The following is a 19,423-nucleotide window of genomic DNA, read 5'->3' as shown; positions in this document are numbered from 1 at the left end:
TACACCACCAAGCAAACCAACAAACACCATTTATATTTATTCTTCTTTTCAATATACCAATATCCAATTATTATAAGTTGATTTATACTAATCTCCAATCATAATATAATTTTAATTCCTTCCAATGTCCATCCAATATTCTTCTAATATACTTTTATAATCTTCAATAATTATTTGTGTATAATTATAAATGTGCATTAAATATATGCATAATTTTTAATCTTCATTTAACTCACTATATTAAACAATTGGACTATCTCCAACTAACTTTCATATTTCTTATTAAACTGCTTGACTGACTTACTAAAACTGTGAACAATTGACTTCACTAACTAATCTACTAACTTTCATAATAAACTGCTTGACTTCTGACTAAAAACTTCCCTCTTGAATCCAAATCACGGGTATTTATATCCTTTTTGATATTCCAGAACCATCTGGTAAGAAATCATGTTCTATTTAGTTCTATTAAATACTTGTCTGAATTTTCTGGAACAAACCATTTCGCAAACATGGCCATCTCCGGAGATCCAGAGAATTCCATTCTTTTCTATTAATAATTTTGTTTACATTTAGGCTTTTCAGATCAGAATATATAATTAAATTAGTAACTTAACATTCTAATTTAATAAAATACACATTTCAAACAATATATTATTATAACCCCACTTTATATTCCTAAAAATTTCCTAAAATGTCACTGGGAGACAGAGTTGTATAGTTGGTTGCCTAGTCACATGGCTCACTCAAACATATCTACCACATTACAATTACTAAAATACAACTTTTTACAATTATTATATGCTAATTTATTAAAAATGCCCTCACATAAATATATTTTTATTAAATTCTCTAGTATATAACTTATTTAAAACAACCAAATATCTAATATTATGTAGTATATAACTTATAAATTATTTTCTATAAACCCTAATTGTCACAATATATATATATATATATATATATATATATATATATATATATATATATATATATATATGTATATATATATATATATATATATATATATATATATACAGGGTGAGTTTTTAGTACGACATCGGTCGTTAATTCCATTGTGGTACAAGATTATAAAAAACTAAAAATGTAGGCAATGATATTCTCCATCCTTGGAAAATATGTGGAATTCTACAGGGTGATTAATAACTACGTGGTATAGTAAACATACAATTTTTTAAATGGGACACCCTATATATTTTTTCAACTTGGTGCTCACCCTAACTTGGTGAGCTAATACTAGAAGTATGGGATGCCGAAGAAATGCCTCAAGAATGGAATAAGTCGATTATAATTCCTATACACAAAAAGGGAGATAGAACTGAATGTACAAACTATAGAGGAATATCCTTAGTAGAAGTAATGTATAAAGTACTCGCCATACTAATTAAAAAACGATTAGAAATATATATAGAGAAGAATCTAGGAGAATACCAGGGAGGATTTCGGAAAGGAAGATCAACAACCGATCAAATTTTTATGCTAAAACAAATCCTGACCAATTGCTATGAATACAACATTTCAGCACAAGTACTTTTCATTGATTACAAAGCTGCCTACGATACAATAAACAGAAACAAGTTAATAGAAACACTAAAAGAATTCCAAGTGCCAGAAAAAATAATACGATTGGTAAAAATGACAATTAGACAAACCATTTGTGCTGTGAGATGCAACGGTACAGTCTCAGAAGAATTCGAAGTAAAAACGGTGTTCGCCAAGGAGACCCGTTGTCTACATTGCTATTCAATATAGTTCTAGAAAAAATTGTAAGGATTAGTGGGATAAATAGGTCCGGTACTATTTTATACAAGGAGCACCAATGCTTAGCATACGTTGATGATGTGGTTCTCATTGCAAGAAATGGAAAAGAACTATCAAATATAACAAAAAGACTGATTCGGGAAAGCTCTAAAATGGGACTGAAAGTTAATATTAATAAATCGAAGTACATGGAGATCTCGAGCAAAAAAGGAATAAGCACCAGGGGATCCTTTAAATTGGAGGTGGAGAATGGATCAGTTGTAGAATTCGAGAAGGTAGATGAATATATGTACTTAGGTACTCTTATTGATCAGACATGTAAAGAAGAAACTGAAATCAACCTGAGACTGACCAAGAGCAACAGGTGTGCTGGAGCCATGAGCAAAATAATTAAGGCCAAAGATATATCTCGTAATACAAAAATAAGAGTATCCAAAACTATAATTAGACCCACAATGCTATACGCTGCTGAGACATGGACTATGAACAAAACCGTACAGAACACATTGGAAGCATGGGAAAGAAAGATACTTCGCAGAATATTTGGTGGAAAAGTAGTAGAGGGAGAATGGAGAAGACGAACTAATGCAGAAGTGTATCAGTTGTATGCTAACCCTACAATAACAAAAGTGGTGAAAAAACGTAGACTAGAATGGCTTGGCCATCTAAAAAGAATGCAGACTAGTCAAGAATATTGCTTGGAGAGTACCTGAGGGCAAAAAAAAGAGAGGAAGACCAAGAAAGAAATGGAGAGATGCAGTAATGGAAGATGTCAGAGAGATGGGAATCAGAGATTGGAAGCTGTTAGCTAAGAATAGAAAACGATGGAAATTATCCATCCAGCAATGGGCCTAAAAGGCCTGTTAACGCTGTACATACATACATATATTTTTTCATATGTATATTCCTCTCATACTTCTTGTTCTTATAATTATACTTTGCATTACTATACAGAGTATTTAACAAGTTATGACCATTTTTATTTCGAAATCCCTTATTAAATCAACACCATGTATATAAAGAAATAATGCATAAACAATTATTTATTTTATATAAGAAGGTAAACAGTATATTGTAGTTTGTGACTAAAATTTGTATACAAGGTAAACTACAAAACAAAATGACGATTTTCTCAATTTTTTTAAATAGATCACCCTGTATTTTGATCTTTAGAAATATTGTATTTATAATACTCTTTCATTTTTATATAGCATTCCCTATACCTAAACTCATTAATTTCAGAGATATTTTTAGTTTTCTTCAAATTTCAGGAATACATTCAATTTTTGTAAGTAGAAATAAGTATTGAGTATTGAGTGATAATATAACCAAATTATTTTTATTCTATAAGTAACTAACAAAAAATATAAACCATAATAATATGTAATGAATGTGCAACATATGAACAATTCATGCGATATTAAGGAAATAAGTCTAAAGTAAATGTTCAAAATGTCCACCTTCAACGTCTATACAAGTTTGTAACCGTTATTCAAATGACCGAGCCACATTTCTTAACATTTGTAAGTCCATTTTATTAAAAGCTTCTCTTAATCTATTTTTCATATCATCTGCTTGTTGGGGGCTTCTGGTATACAAGGTCTAATTTTAATTATTACATAGAATAATTTTTAATTAATTTTAAACTGTTTGTCCTTGTTTTAGTGTAGTGTTATGTACAATTTATGTTTAAATTCATGTTTATTACATTCTGAGCTTGCTGGATAGCCCAAATTTGACGAAGTAAGTCTAAAACGTTAATTACAAAAAACTTTTATCATCCATTAACTTCGAGTTTTTTATCGATGTTAATCAATTTTTCTTCATTTAAATAAAAAAAAAACGTTTCTTGGGTTATTTAAGATGCCCCTGATGATTCTTAGAAAGCGAAAGTACTTGGGCAAGATTTGATTATTAAAATTGTGCTCGATATTTGCCTTTAATTTTTTCAAAGTTCATTTATTTTAGCATTCAAACTTATATCAAAAAATTAAATATTTACAAAAGAAAGATAAAAATTTATACAAAGTTCCTAGTGAGCAAAATAATAGTGTGCTTTACCAAGTCGATATAGCAACAGGATTTTGCAGCTGCGAAATTGGAAGATAAGCTGTGATTGCACACTTTTTTAATATATCTTTTTGCAACGTTCCAGCTACTACTCCTGAAGATCGATATGACGTAGCTAAAGCAGCTTTTGGAGAAAAAGTTCAGCCTTTTTCATTTTATAGCGGGCTTACAGGATCCAGTATTACAGAACATTATATTGATAAAAGCATTGCTACCATTGATGAAAATATTGTTAGAGAAGATATTATATTAAACAAAAACGAAACAAATGAACAACAAGAATTTTCGTTTACAAATTTTATTAATACGCTACAAGATAAAAATGTTACATTTGAAATTGATTCCACTTTAAATCATTACACGAAAGATTATCCCATATTAGAACAAAAACGGCTTGGGAAAGGTTTTTAAACATGGCAGGAAGTTCCTCGGCAAGGCGATTTGGACACAAGGCCAATATAAGAGTGCAATCTACTTCAATCAGCCAAAGAATGTTGAGAGTTATCAGAGGGTCAAAAAGATTACCATTTGGAAAACCACCTAAATATGAACCTTTTAAAAAAAGATTAAAAAGGCGTCACAATCTTTCGTCCAACATCGCAGCAACTCAAACAAATGCAACTATACCATGGCGAAGGGCGTTGAATTACGCATAAATATTACATTTTAAACATTTTGAATTTTTTTAAGATTTATTTAAATATATTTTGTTTTATTTCCCATTGCATTCTTTTAGTTTTCTTTTTAATCATATATTAACAAATATTTTAGAATCAGCCTCCTTTTAACTGATTTTAATAAAAAGTGGTCTTTTTTGGCCTACGAATATTTTTAACATTCCATATACGTGTTTGGCACCTCGCCGCCTATTGGTTGAAACATTGTCGCGTGACGCAAAGGACCAATAGAAAAGTCCTAGGTGCTAAATAGAGGAGCAGAAGAGTAGAAGACCTAGAGCTCCATGGTCAGGAGTGTTTGCACTATCTATACATATACGGAATGTTTAGATGCCAAATTTTGCCTGAAATAGAAAACTACATTTCTTTAATAGTGGGGATACAAACAGAATGTTGAGAATAGGCTTACTAATAAACAAAAAATTACAGGAGTTAATTGTTGAGTTTAAGCAATTTTAGAAAGATTATGTACTTAAGAATAAGAAGTAAATTCCAAAAGATTTCACTTATGAACATACACACACCATCAGAGAAAAAAAAAGAGTGCAGAAATGAAAGAGGAATTTTACTGTGATTTAGATAAAGCATATGGGAAGATAGGTACCTAAATACAAATATGAAAGTGGTACTAGAACACGCAAACACAAAAAATGGCAGGGAAGAAATTTTTCAGATTTTGAAAGAACTTGTTATTTCTAATTCATACATAACAAGTTTTGTAGAAAAAATAGGTAAACTTTTGACATTTATACAAAATCTGTGACAAAATAACAATCTATACAAAAATATACACGGTAAATCTGAATTATAAATATATTGACAGTTCTTACCTGTATTTTGTCTTCTCTTATTTGGGTATTTTCCTTAAATACATGTATGTTGTAGGCAAATGTTATACAATTTAAACAAACATTATTGAAATAGTCATTTTCGTCAATCTAAAAGTATTTAAAAATTTATTTTTACAAAACTTAATTATCAGAAATTCTATTATAATCTACATATTTGTAAGGTAAAAAAGAAACTAAAGGATTAATTTCAATCACAATACGGTGACCGGTTCGAATACGGCCGGTTTGCGCTCGACCGTTTTGCGCCCTTATCTGAAATCGACCGTTTTGCGCCCTTATCTGAAATCGACCGGTTTGCGCTTTGCAATTTTCATAATAGAAATTTCTAACTACTATAGTTTCCTTAATCGGCCGATTTGCGCCTTCTTGCAATATAATTTTAATTTCATTCTACAATAATAGTCTGGTGAACCTGCAATGAACAAACTAACATGTCAAATAAACAGAAACATCTTTTTCCTTTAGATTTGAAAAAAAATGTCAAATCAAAACTAACAAAATTATTAAATTTTTCTAATACTGTCGAACAACAGAGTGTTCTTTAATCTTTAATACCTCTGTTTATAATCCTTCTACCTGGAAGTTAATTGTTTAAATATAATTAGTAACTAGAATTCCCAAAATGAGAGATCGCTGGAACTAACTTTTCTTTCTACTTGATAATGTGAACTGGTAACTACTTAAGTCATTAACAAAGGGTATGGTAACAGAAAAATTACCTGAAAATTCTACGTGATAATGACCATATTGATGGTCAATAATTTCTATTGCGTTCTTTGAGATACTAGAATCAAGAATTATTGTGAATCAGTGTGAGTTAGTGTTTTAAAAATGGATGTGCAAATTATTGAAACTTCGAAAGGAAAACCATATGCATTGTATAAAGGGTACCGTTTTCGTATGAAAAAAACAAATAAAGATGGTTCGGTTTTTTGGAGTTGTTTGAAAGAGAAAACTGAAAAATGTCGAGGTCACATAATTATGGATAATAAAACAATAATTAAGGAAGCCGAACATCTGTGTAAGCCGAGTGTTGCAGCGACAGAAGTGAAGCAGTGTGTCTTCAATGCTCGAAAAAGAGCTAGGGAAGACAATAGTTATTTGCCGATATCAAAAATATATCAAGATGAATTTCAAAGATTATATAGTCAAGAACTGGATTTCGTGACAGACATCCCAAAATTCTCTTCAGTAAAAAGTGGTTTAAACGATTGTAGAAAACGTGCGCGTGGGCTGCTCACAGATCCAGCGGCAGCATCCGAAATAGTATTTCCAGAGGAAATTATTACAATGATCGACAAAACGAAAATGTTTATTTATCGACAAGACCACTCCCTCGGGATACAGAATCTTGGTGTTTGCCAGCAACAAAGCTAGGGAGATTTTGGTTAACAGTAAGGACACTGTATTTATGGATGGAACATTCAAAAGCTGCAGTAAGCAATTTAGTCAAATATATACCGTTCATATCGATATTGGTAGTACGTCAGAGGAGACAAATACAATTCCATTGATATTTGCGTTACTTCCTAACAAAACCAAAGAGACATACGATATGTTATTTTCATCAATGAAAGAGAAACTACCAAATTGGAAACCATCTCTTATAAAACTGGATTTTGAACAGGCAGTGATTGGTGCCTTAGAAATTTATTTTACCGAAGCCAAAATTTCTGGTTGTAATTTTCATTTCAATCAATGTATGTGGAAAAATGTTTAAAATATTGGACTTGTTTCTGAATACACTGACAACGAAGAGATACGTTTGTACATAAGAATGTGTGCTGCGTTAGCGTATCTACTCATAGAAGATATCGATGATGGCTGGTTATGCATTCAAGAAACCTCTCCTATTTCTGAAAAAATGGTACAGTTTTATGACTACTTTGTCAAACAATGGTTAGAAAATACTCACATTACCAAGGAAATGTGGAATTGCCATGATCAAAGACATCGCAGTAATAACGTTTTAGAAGGCTGGAATCATCGTCTGAATACATTAATAAGACCACATCCCAATGTATTCCAATTAGTGAAGTGCCTGGTTAAAGAAGCAGAATATTGTGATCACCTTTATGAACGATTTACTTTCAATCTAGAAGGAAAGCGGCGCAAGAAAACATATATTAATCTTGATGAAAGAATATCCAAAACTTTACAGAAATATAAAGATACAAGGGACTTAAGGTTGTGTTTAAGGACATTGGTATATATCCAGAAGCTGCAATAAATAGACAATTTTTTATTCCCAAGAATTTTTTGTATTTTACTGTATAAAAAGTTTAAAAAAAAAACGAAAAAAACAAAAAAAAATAAAAAAATAAAAAAAACATCTTCTAAACACGCCAATGTTTATATTATGTATAAACTATGACAGTCCTAAGCCTGAATGAAAGTGTGAAGGGATTATTTTTATTTTTTTATAGTTTTATGATTTTTTAAAACTAATTTTACTAGCCTAACCGTTACCTGATCGTTATGGTAGAATAAAATTAAACATCGATTACAAGAGAGCGCAAAACGGTCGATATAAGAAAATAATTAGCTATACATCTACATTAAGAAAGTGTTAGAGAACAAACCGGCCGATTTCAGGTAAGGGCGCAAAACGGTCGAGGGCATATAGGCCGACACCGACCAGTTCTGATAGTATAAAATGCGATGTAAGTGGTTTTTCAAAATACAAAACATTTCAAAAATGACCATCCTTAATATCTACCATAAACCTTCTTAACGCAGACCTGACCATGGCTTCTAAGAATTGTTGTAAATGGTTGCAACCAATAAATCACTGTTTTTTTGATAATTGACTGACTGTTTATCTTGATGCATTAATAAAGATGTATTAATAGTCGTGAAAGAAACAGACAGCAAAAAAGAGGAAAACCGAAGCATCCCTCATCTTACTAAATGAAGAAAAATGTGTAGCAAACTCATCAACAGAATGTAGCAGGGTCTGGTCACCAATACTATATATACCAAAGTACCACAATTGTAGCAGGTGACTCATATTTTCAATGTAGACCTTTGCGAGTTTGAGGGGAAAGGAAATCGACGAATCATATACGTGCGATAATTATTAAAAAATAATCAGGATTGTAGAACGAATTGATTCTCATAAAAATGATTAATTTTTTATTTGAGTCCATATAAATTCTATCGGGTTTAACTCACAATTGTATGGCGGCAATCAAACTACAATTAAGCCTCGTTCTCGCGACATTTCATCTACTACATATTTAATATATTTATCTTTATGCTACCGTGTTAAGTTTAGTAACTCGATTTTTAAAATTGGTTCATTGAATTAAATATTATTTTTAGTCAACCCATCCGCAATCTCGGCTTTTCTCCATTTAGTAATTGATAACTGTTCTACACGCCGGAAGTGATATGGAGATATCCATAACAATAACATCCTGGTTCGATTTTCAACAGAATATTTCATAATGATCTGCATCCATTTCCTCATGGTAATCTCCAGTTGTTTTAGAAACAATTTAAATGCATTTAAATCTCCTCGACAAATCCTGAGTCGCTACCGATATGGCTTTTCCCTTTCCGACTTTTAAACCTGTCGACAAATCACCTAGGAAAGCTTGTCATTTGTTTTTCACATTTAAAACCTGCCAAATTTTTGTCACAGTATATCCTTCCTTTAATCATGTTTCATCTGTATAATATATGCTTTTTTTTCATCTCTTCGAAATTCTGTATTTGTTTCAGATACTTTCTGCGCCATAAAATGATTTCTTCTTTTTCAATAAGGGTACTATTCCTATATCCCTTTAAATACCTAAAGTGTATACGTAAATTACGTAACAAAATATGTCTTGATATTTTGGGAATATTTTCATTAGATTGAAGAGTAGAAGCAATTTATTTTATGGTAGGTAATTCCTTTTTGAAATAGAATTCATTCACTGCATGACGAATGGCCTGTTTGGTTGTATCATCCAATTTTATTTGTTTCCTTCCTGTTGTCTAATCCTTCAAAGTATTATGATCGTTTGTTTCATCGTCTGTTTTAATTACTCTATAAACACTAGCTTCGGAAACTTTTGCCAAAATACTACATAATGTAACTACATCGCTTACATTCATATTTTGTTCTCCTTTAAACACATTTCCGGTCATAGTTTTTTCTTCGGGTGTTAAATGTTGACGTTTCTTTTTGATATACGGTTCACTATTACTTCTTCTTCTTCATGTGCCCTCTCCTCTAAGAAGGTTGGCAACCATCATGGCAATTCGCACTTTCGATACCGCTGCTCTTATGAGGTCAGCCGAAGTGCAGTTAAACCAAGCTCTCAAATTGTGTAACCAGGAGATGCGTCTTCTTCCGCGACTCCTTCTACCCTGTATTCTTCCTTGTATTATTAATTGCAGCAAGTTATAAGGCTCATGACATGTCCTAGATATTGCAGGTTTCTGACTTTAATTGTATTTAAAACCTCTTTATCTTTTCCCTTTCTTCTCAACACCTCGACATTCGTGACTCTATCCACCCAACTTATTCTTAATATCCTTCTGTAGGCCCATAACTCGAAGGCCCATAAAATAATACGGAGAACACGTAGCATCTCAGAAGTCTTATCTATAAAGAAATTGAAATGTCCCTGCTGCAGAGTACTTTTTTCAGTTTGTTGAAAGAATTTCTTGTCTGTCCTATTCTTGCCTTAATCTCTTCTGTGTACTCATTATTTTCGTTAATTATTGTACCCAAATATTTATATTTTTCAACTTTTTTAATTCAACACTATTACTACTGTCAGTCATATTTATTATTTGTCACCAAATTGAATTAAACTAAATTACTCACGATTCACAAAAAGTAAACGTAAAAGCGCTTTCCACTAATTATACTACAAACAATTCTGCTTTCTGCCTTGTGAAACTCCTGTCAATGCGCTTATGAAACCGACTTACAGATAACAGACAATAAAAGAGCTACCCGTACAATTGCGTTGTTGCCAGTTACATCGCCTTAAGTTGCGATGACATTGTTGATCTCAGACATTATCTACCCTTAGGAAAAGATATAAACTACAACATTGCAGATAACTTCAAGTTAAATCATACTCGCTGACAACGTTACATTTTCCCTAGAACCCAAATATTTTCCAAAACATTTAAACAATTTAAAAATAGACCAGTCAAATTATTGAAATGTATTTCATATAAAACGAGATCTCTTCTATCTGAACGTATATATTTTGAACCGTCAGAAGAAGATTTTTGTCAATTTAAGAGATTAAACAGATTCTGCAATAATCCACTAATTTGTTTATTAAATAATAATTAAATTTTCTCCTTTTGTCGAAGTTCCAGCAACAAAAATATTTTTTTTCTAAAGGGTAATCGTCCAATTTTACTGACCTATAAGAACCATTAAAACATGGGTCACTCATACCAAGAATATACCAACATTAATGGATTAATCGGAGATCAGAGACATATCATCTATAACTATCATTGTAAAATTATTATTATCATTGAAAAAGCCATGAAATAATCATTGACCTGATATTCAAACATTCATAAAATTTGGTTTTCCTATATGTTATTGATTCCTGAACTGTCAAAGTCTTAAGTATATAGATAAAAGGATCATGTATGCATCTGAGATGTAATGAACGCTAAGAATTTCCTGAGTGACCCAAAGATTAAATGAGTAAATACTAAGACAACTAAATATCAACAAAAGACTAAGAAAAAAATCGGATACTCCTGAATGAACCTTAATCTCACTGGAAACAGAATCCCTGATAGGCACCATCTGAACTCGGTCAATCATGTATGTTCTCAGCCATCCAAGAAGTGAACCACCAAAACCCATTTTTTTAAGTTTAAATAATTAAACATGGATGACCAGAGCAAAGGCCTTTCCCCTCCGTGAATTCATAAACGGCCAAAATTCCTTCAAGTTATTTCCTAGTAATATTTCTGTTACATAAATATGATTTCTGTAGCCTTCAGTGTTTAACAATTTAAAGTTGATCCTCAGCTGAGAAAAAGTCCGATAATCCAGAAATGATTTAAATAAAAGATATTTTTTGTGAGCTTTCTTTTTCTCAACTATTAAGTCCTTCAAATCTAAAGAGAACCAAGAAGGGAATCTATGCTTTGAATACCTTTTTAGGGGGATAAATAATGCTGTAGCTAAGTAAACTATAAATTAACAAAATTCCAACTGATAAAAATCGGTTATTATCACGTAGTCAGCCAACTTAAAGTCTCTATAGAAACAATCACTAACCGAACCACTATCATTAGGGCACCTTTTGGTTATCTTTATCTCAAATTCCGTACCCTCCCTCAGCCCTCACCAAGAGCTTCATCTGCCCTGGACACAGTTACATCAGCATTATCAACCAGCACCAAGTCGAGAATACTACCAGCTGCATTCACAATAATGTTGGACTGAAACAAACAAGCACACATACACAAGTAAGCACACATACCAGACACAACCTGCAGGGCTTCAACTTCCTATATGCTGTGGCAGCTGGTAGAGTAATTGTTGTAGAGCACATTTTATTTTTGAAAACCATTTACAGTTTGGTAAATTGTCAAAAAAAAGTCAGTAGCCAGATAATAGTGTGCATCTTCAATAGATAATCTTCAGCTATTTGTTCTAAGGTTTCACAAAATATGGAATATTTGTCAAATGTAGACATTGGTGGACAATATGCTGTTCCTATAATAAACTGATTTGCACCTTCAGCCACCAAGACAAAAGTTGTTCTATTGTCTGGTTAACTGTTAAATATCTGCTGTTTAAGCTCTTATAAACTGCAATAAGGAATCTACCACCTCTTGAAAATGAACTTGTTTCCCTGGAGCGATCAGTTCCATATATGTTGAGGTCAAACAACTGTAGCTCTTCATTGGCATAGTTACATGTCAACTAAGTCTTGTTGAATATGATAATACTGTAATGAGAATAGGATACATTCATAAATAAACTGTCAAGCTTAATTCTTAGACCTCCTACATTTTCAAAATAAACCCACAGTCCAGGTGAAGACTGTGTTAGTTTTTTGACATTATTCTAGGAGTGCCATTTAAGTACTCTATAAATAAGTTTTGTTTGCCTTTTCTCTCTCTTTCTGTAAGTTTATTATCAATAGCGTTTAATGAAATTCTCTGGTGTGGGTGTGATCTTAATCCATAAAAATCTTTAATGACCTGTCAATATTTCTTTTGTTTCTGAGGAGTTAGTCCTGATGGTTACAAATGACAATTCTGTATGAACAGTATCCATTTTTGTTCTTTTTTTAAATTCGTGCAGCCTTAACAATATCAATGGCTGAGTTCATTAATCCAGATAAGAGGGATCTGGCTTTGTTTAAATTGTCATCTTCACCATGCTCAGGCATATTAAACATCATAATGTTGTTGGTTCTTTTCTGTCTCTTAAACATTGCACTAAACAGTGATTCGTCTGCTGTGTTTTTTTTTCATGGGACCAGTTATTTGAGGCACTCTTATATCTTCCAGACTGGATATTTCAGATTTAAGTTCAATAAAGCTTGTCTGAAAAGAACCGTTCAAAGAGTCCAGCTCACTTCGAAGGGACTTTATTTGTTTTATGATGTCCATGGCCTGCTTATTAGTGTCCTTTATGCATGCAACTTTGCTCTCCAAAACATGTAATCATGCTGAGAACCCAATAAAATTCTTAATTTTGGCAGTACAATCCTTGCACACATATGGTATTATTCTACATGGCATAATTATTGTTGATCTGATTTCTGTAGCACTTACATTGGAACAATTTCTACACAATACCAACTTGAAATAATCACAAGGAAAACCAAAGATATTGGTGGAAGACTTTGGTTCCTTAAAAATGCATGATTTATTGTATCTCTCACATGTACCTGACATTATAGGTTATGATTTTAAAAGTGCACAAAAACAAGAAATAATGTTGTAATCAAACAGTTGACTTCAATTGTATGGATAGGAAACAAGACAAGGAACCAATTTAGGCTGTTTACACAATAAAATGCACCTTTTAAATTAATTAAAAAACCAAAAATTCTTCCAACAAAAACATAAACAATCAACAATATTTTAAAATTTTGCAAGTTTCGTTGTTTCCTTGCTTGTTTGCATTAGAGCTTTAGTTTTATCTACATTGATGGCTAGCCCTATTTCTTTCGAATTTCCTTCAAGCTCCACAGAAAGTTCAGTGATGTCCCTTGCAGTTCATCCCATCAAATTTATATTGTCTGCATACATTACAATCGGTTTAGACTTAAGTACTAAACAATAGATTTTTTGGGTATACAGACATTTTTCTTGTAATATATTCCATTATATATGTTAAACAGAGTAGGAACCACTCCATCTACCTGTTTTTGCCTCTTAATTATCTGGAAGGGATCAGTCAATTGATTTTGAAGTTTTACTTAAATAGTAAACCATTATTAAACTACTACGGCAAACATCCGCTAATACTAAGAAGGTATATGGATTTCGTAGAGTCAACATTGACTATATTAAAAATTTAAATTGCCTAATAATTACTGCTCACATATATTTATTACTTGACTGATCTCTTTAGTGTTATCTACTTCATGGTCATTAATTACTTTTGATTTATGGGTGCAAATAATTTTAATATTAAATCAAACTTACAATACTTTCTATAGTAAGCTTATATGTATGCCCATTGAAAACCTTACTCATAAATATATACATTTATTTAACTACATTTACTAAACTTACCTTAATTCCTATGGTAACTTCAATTAATTTTCGTATTTTCACATCCTGCTTTCTTATTAAAGTAATTAAACATGATTTTGCAGAGCATAACCTGCATTGTTTGGAAGTATCTTCTGAAAATTCATTCATATTTTTAAATAAAAAAATGTTACAATAGACGTAACATTAATGTATGAATTTGATTAAAATTAATCTTAATTAATATTTGATTAAATGATACACTGATTGTTTTTGGTTTGGATGTAATATTTATGTGAATTAATATATACAACAACTTTTATAAATATAACCTCAAATTATTAAATATGTAATAATCGGTGGTAATAATCAAAACATCGTGATATGAACCGGCTTCTTCAGCGTTGCCAACTCTATTGGAAATTGGAATTGGAATCAGAGAACTACGAACACAGGTGTTATATTTCTATGAAATATAATTAAAAAGTTTTTGAAGACTTGGGATCAGAAGAGGACAAGCGATAATTTCGTCACAAATAATGTAGCGAGATTAAATAAAACGAGCGGTTCGAATTTATATAAATATATTTATTTATAGTTTACACTTCGGTACTCTCTTATCAACTAAACTAAACTCATAACATCGTTACATATATATACTAAAGTTACTATGTTCGAGAACATTCTGGCGTAGTCCCACCTCTAATTCGCCTACGTGACCTGTTGTTCTTTCTCTCACTCGATACATCGCGAATGTTCTTGATGCCTTTTTCAAAATGTAACCGTTACATGGGCCATGCCGAAAGCATGTTCGTAACAATAAGTTAGTTGAAATCGCACACTGTAAGACCATTATAATGGTCGCGTTCACCAGATGATGCAAACGTTGGCAATCAGTTTCCGCTTTATACTTCTGTGACCTTATTCTTGAATTTCAGGGAGTAGAAATTGCAAGTGAAAGTGACGTAAAAGTAGGCGTGACTCCCTAAAACCGAAAATGCTATATTCTTGAAAAAACTCTCTTAATCTTGAGAGAAATGTCACTCCCTAAGGGAATAACAATTATTTCTACTGGGGCCTTACTAAGAATGGAGTGCTTGGCGTGAGGTAAGTTATAAAAATACACTTATTATTTTTGAAGAAACTTTTAATTCAGAACTAAACAACTTTTCGTCATATTATAAAAATATTATCACTTCTACAAAACATAGAAAAAACTATTTCCCACATTCCTTGTTTTCATTGTAGACCTGGATTGATATAAAAAAAAAATTGTAAAGCAAAGGCTGCTAAAGTAAAAAGAGTAAAGAGGTACAGGAGGAGGGCCAGCAACAACTTCAACAGCAGATGCCTTTGAGAATGGAGTGATATAACTTCTTAGCCCTATATCTATATTAGGAAACATGGAGGTACCCGAAATTAGTCTAATGAGCCACACTCTTAAATAGACAGACATAGAAATAAAACGTAGAATAGCAATGACTAAAACTACTTTTATGAAAATGAAGTCTTTTCATTGCAATAATCATCTCAGTTTAGAACTAAGACAAAGAATGGTTAAGCATTGGAAATGTGGGTTTATAGACGAATGCTAATGATACCTTGGACAGTAAGGAAAACTAATGAAGAAGTACTAAGGAGTGTCAACAAAGATAGAGAACTGCTAAACATCTAAAAATGTCTTATGTGGGACATATAGCAAGGGGAAGTCGATATAAAATATTACAACTGATCCTTAAAGGCAAAATAGAGGGCCGTAGAGGTGTAGGAAGAAAACAAGTTTCTTGGTTAAAAAACATTCGTGAATGGATACAGATATGAAATGCAGGATAATTATTCCATATTGCAGAAGATCGAGAAGCCTTCGCAATGGTGATCGCCAACGTCGGATAATTCTGATATTGCACGCGAAGAAGAAGAAGGAGGTACCCGAGCCAAGTTTAAGCCTCGAGGGTGAAATATTCCCAACGAACATAGAAGAGGAGGAATCAGTTAAAAATATAAAGGTATGTTATATGTTTTTGAAGGTATCTCTTATTAAAATGGATAAAACCCAACAGTTGTATATCAGGTCATACACAAAAGCCCAGCTTCTCTAATGAAGTATATTAAGTAGAAATCACAGCATTTTCAGTGCAAAGATTTATAATAAAAAATATATACACATGAATATCTACTACTTGGGGGTTCTAATGGGGTAGTGATGCGTCTCATATAGCCTCTCCTACTCAATCTCACCTTCCCGTTGGTGAACCCTGTTATCACAAACGAGGGTCTGACGACCGAGTATAGGCGGTATAATCTTATCATCCTGCACGGAGGAAATGTCGTTGCCATCTCCAGGTCCACTACCCCCTAAGGCTTGCCTGGAAGCTACAGTCGGCAGCCCCGACACCAGACTCGGATGCGGAAGGCCAATAACCTACCCATCCTAAATTTGACCTGATTACTGAAACTTTGGTAGAAACAAACCGGACGGAACACATGTTGACGACCTTGGCATCACCAAAACACGGACACGATTTGGTTGCTGGAATGTTAAAACGCTGTATGAGATTTCTAAACTAGCTCAAGCAATAAAAGAGTTAAATAGGTACAAATTAAGCTTTGTCGGTCTATCGGAAGTAAGATGGTTGGGCAATGGTGAACACCATACCCAAACAGGAGAACTCCTATTATACAGTGGTAAAGAAAATGGGAGCCACGAGAGCAGAGTGGGTCTTTTACTCAGCAAACAAGCCAAAAAAAGCCTTATTTCATGGAAACCCATTAGTGATAGAATTATGACTGCCAGATTTTATACCAGATACCGTAAGATAACAGTGATTCAATGCTATGCTCCCACAAACACATCTCTCCACGAAGAAAAAGACATTTTCTACGAACAACTAGAACAAACGACCCAACAAGTAAAGCGAGGTGATATACTAATAGTGATGGGCGATATGAACGCTAAAGTTGGAGAGGACAATATTAACTTAGAAACCGTAATGGGCAAACATGGCCTAGGAATGATGAATGAAAACGCCTAGGCCTAGGAATGATGAAAGAGCGCTTTACAAATTTTTGTTTCAGTCATAGTTTAGTTATTGGTGGAACGATCTTTCCACATAAAAATATTCACAAGGTAACATGGACTGCACCTGGCCATACAAGAGAAAATCAAATAGACCACATCGCTATATCAAAAAGATGGAGATCATCTCTTCTTGATGTACGTAATAAAAGAGGAGCAAACATCGCAAGTGACTATCATCTCGTAATTGGTACCATTAAAATCAAGATGGTAAAAAACAAAACCACGCGATACACCACGAGACCAACATACAATCTAGATAAACTAAAAACGGTCCCAGGAAGACATATGTTTAGAGAGGAACTTCAACTCAAAACAAGAGAACGTGAAATAAATAGATGGGAAGATTTCGCAGATGTTTTGACAGAAATAGCTGAAGACAAACTGGGTAAAAAAGAGAAAGATAGAAAGGAATGGATATCAGATGAAACATGGAATCTTATCGAGGAAAGAAAACAACGAAAAAAAGATATCCTGCAAGCAAGAACTGTAGAAAGAAGAGCACACCGACAACAGGAATATCAAACAATAAATAAATCAGTTAAAAGAAAAGCAAGAAGTGACAAAAGAAGGTGGGCCGACGAACTGGCAAAACAAGCAGAAACAGCTGCGCAACACAACAGAACTAGGGAGCTTTACCAAATTACTAGACGACTAACACACAAAGGGTCCAACTGTTCTAACATTGTAAGATCCAAGACAGGCGAATTACTTACTACAACAGATGACCAAGTAGAGAGATGGAAAGAGCATTTTCAGGAGATGCTAGGTAGTCCCAGAGATAACGCAGACGAAATTGTCGAAAACCCGCAGAATATAGACTTGCATATTTCTTGCGAGGCCCCTTCCAAAACGGAGATAATAGCAGCTATCAAATCTCTGAGAAACTACAAGTCACCGGGAAACGATAACATTGCTGCTGAAATACTTAAAGCTGATCCGCATCTAACTGCTGAACTTTTGCTCCCCATAATCCGAGAGGTGTGGGAAACAAACCACATTCCAGCGGGCTGGAAAAAAGGTAACATTATCAAGCTTCCAAAAAAAGGCAACCTCACACTGTGCAAAAATTGGAGAGGAATAACCTTGTTTACTGTCATAAATAAAATTTTCACGACCATCATACTGAAAAGAATAACAAACAAGGTTGAGTTTCGAGCTAAAGCAGGCTTTAGACCAGAATCCTCCTGCATAGACCACATTAATACTGTGAGGGTAATAATGGAACACACCTCTATACATGATTTTTGTTGATTTTGAACGTGCCTTTGATAGCTTGTCTCACGCTGCTGTATGGAAAATTTTAGAGCTAAGAAACATCCCGCAAAAAATAATCTCTATTATAAAGTCACTATATACTGATGCGAAATGCAGCGTGACACACAATGGGATCAACAGTGACGAATTCGACGTACTTACTGGAGTTAGACAGGGATGCGTGCTTTCTCCGTTTCTTTTTAACATAGCTATAGACTATGTTCTCTCTAAACTAGACTCCGACACAAGAGGGATACAATGGACGTTAACCACACGCCTAAGCGATCTAGAATACGGGGACGATATCTGCCTATTAGGTCAAAGGTTCCAAGTGACTTACCAATTGGAAACACTTTCCACTGAAGCCAATAAAATAGGTTTGAAAATCAATATTAGTAAAACCAAGTCCATGAGAATAAATGCAAGGAACAACACGCTATTTACTATCGACAATATGCAGATTGAAAATGTGGAAAATTTTACGTATTTGGAAGTGTCATAACAGAAAACGGAGGTACAGAAGACGATATTCATATGAGGATACGAAAAGCCCAACAAGCTTTCAGCACGTTCAACCCTGTTTGGAGATCTGGCGAGTATACTACAAGGACAAATATCCGAATTTTCCGATCAAATGGCATGTCTGTTCTACTCTACGGATGTGAAACCTGGAAAGTGACAAACACCCTCACAGACAAACTGCAGGTCTTTGTTAACAAATGTTTACAAAGAATTGTTCGTATATTCTGGCCTAACACCATCAGAAACGAAGATCTGCTATACCTGACCGAACAAAAGAGGGTACAAAATGAAATTGCAAAGACTGCCCTAGAGTGGAATCCCCAAGGGAAAAGAAAAAGAGGTCGCCCAGTACAAACTTGGAGAAGATCCATCATGGACGAGATAAGAGGCCAAGGAAAGTCTTGGAATGAGGTGAAGGCCTTAGCGCAAAATAGAACCCGATGGCGCGTTTTCACTGAAGCTCTATGCTCCACTTAGGAGTTCAAGAACCT

General features: G+C 33.4%; 1 protein-coding gene across 1 annotated transcript in view; it reads right to left on the bottom strand.

Annotated features, from left to right (window-relative positions):
* The window catches only part of LOC140447540 (uncharacterized), a 41,929-nt gene extending 27,472 nt beyond the window's left edge, over positions 1-14,457 (bottom strand). The window contains exons 1-2 of the mRNA XM_072540245.1: positions 14,120-14,457; positions 5,360-5,467 (exon numbers count right to left, since the gene is read on the bottom strand). Coding sequence (XP_072396346.1) covers positions 5,360-5,467; positions 14,120-14,248 — 237 coding nt within the window. The 5' untranslated portion in view covers positions 14,249-14,457. The remainder of the gene's footprint in view (positions 1-5,359; positions 5,468-14,119) is intronic.
* Between the last annotated feature and the right edge of the window lie 4,966 nt (positions 14,458-19,423).

The sequence above is a fragment of the Diabrotica undecimpunctata genome, chromosome 8 (assembly GCF_040954645.1).
Source record: "Diabrotica undecimpunctata isolate CICGRU chromosome 8, icDiaUnde3, whole genome shotgun sequence".
NCBI lineage: Eukaryota > Metazoa > Arthropoda > Insecta > Coleoptera > Chrysomelidae > Diabrotica > Diabrotica undecimpunctata.
Note: the sequence above shows the minus strand (reverse complement) of the source record. Positions and strands in the feature narration are given on the sequence as shown.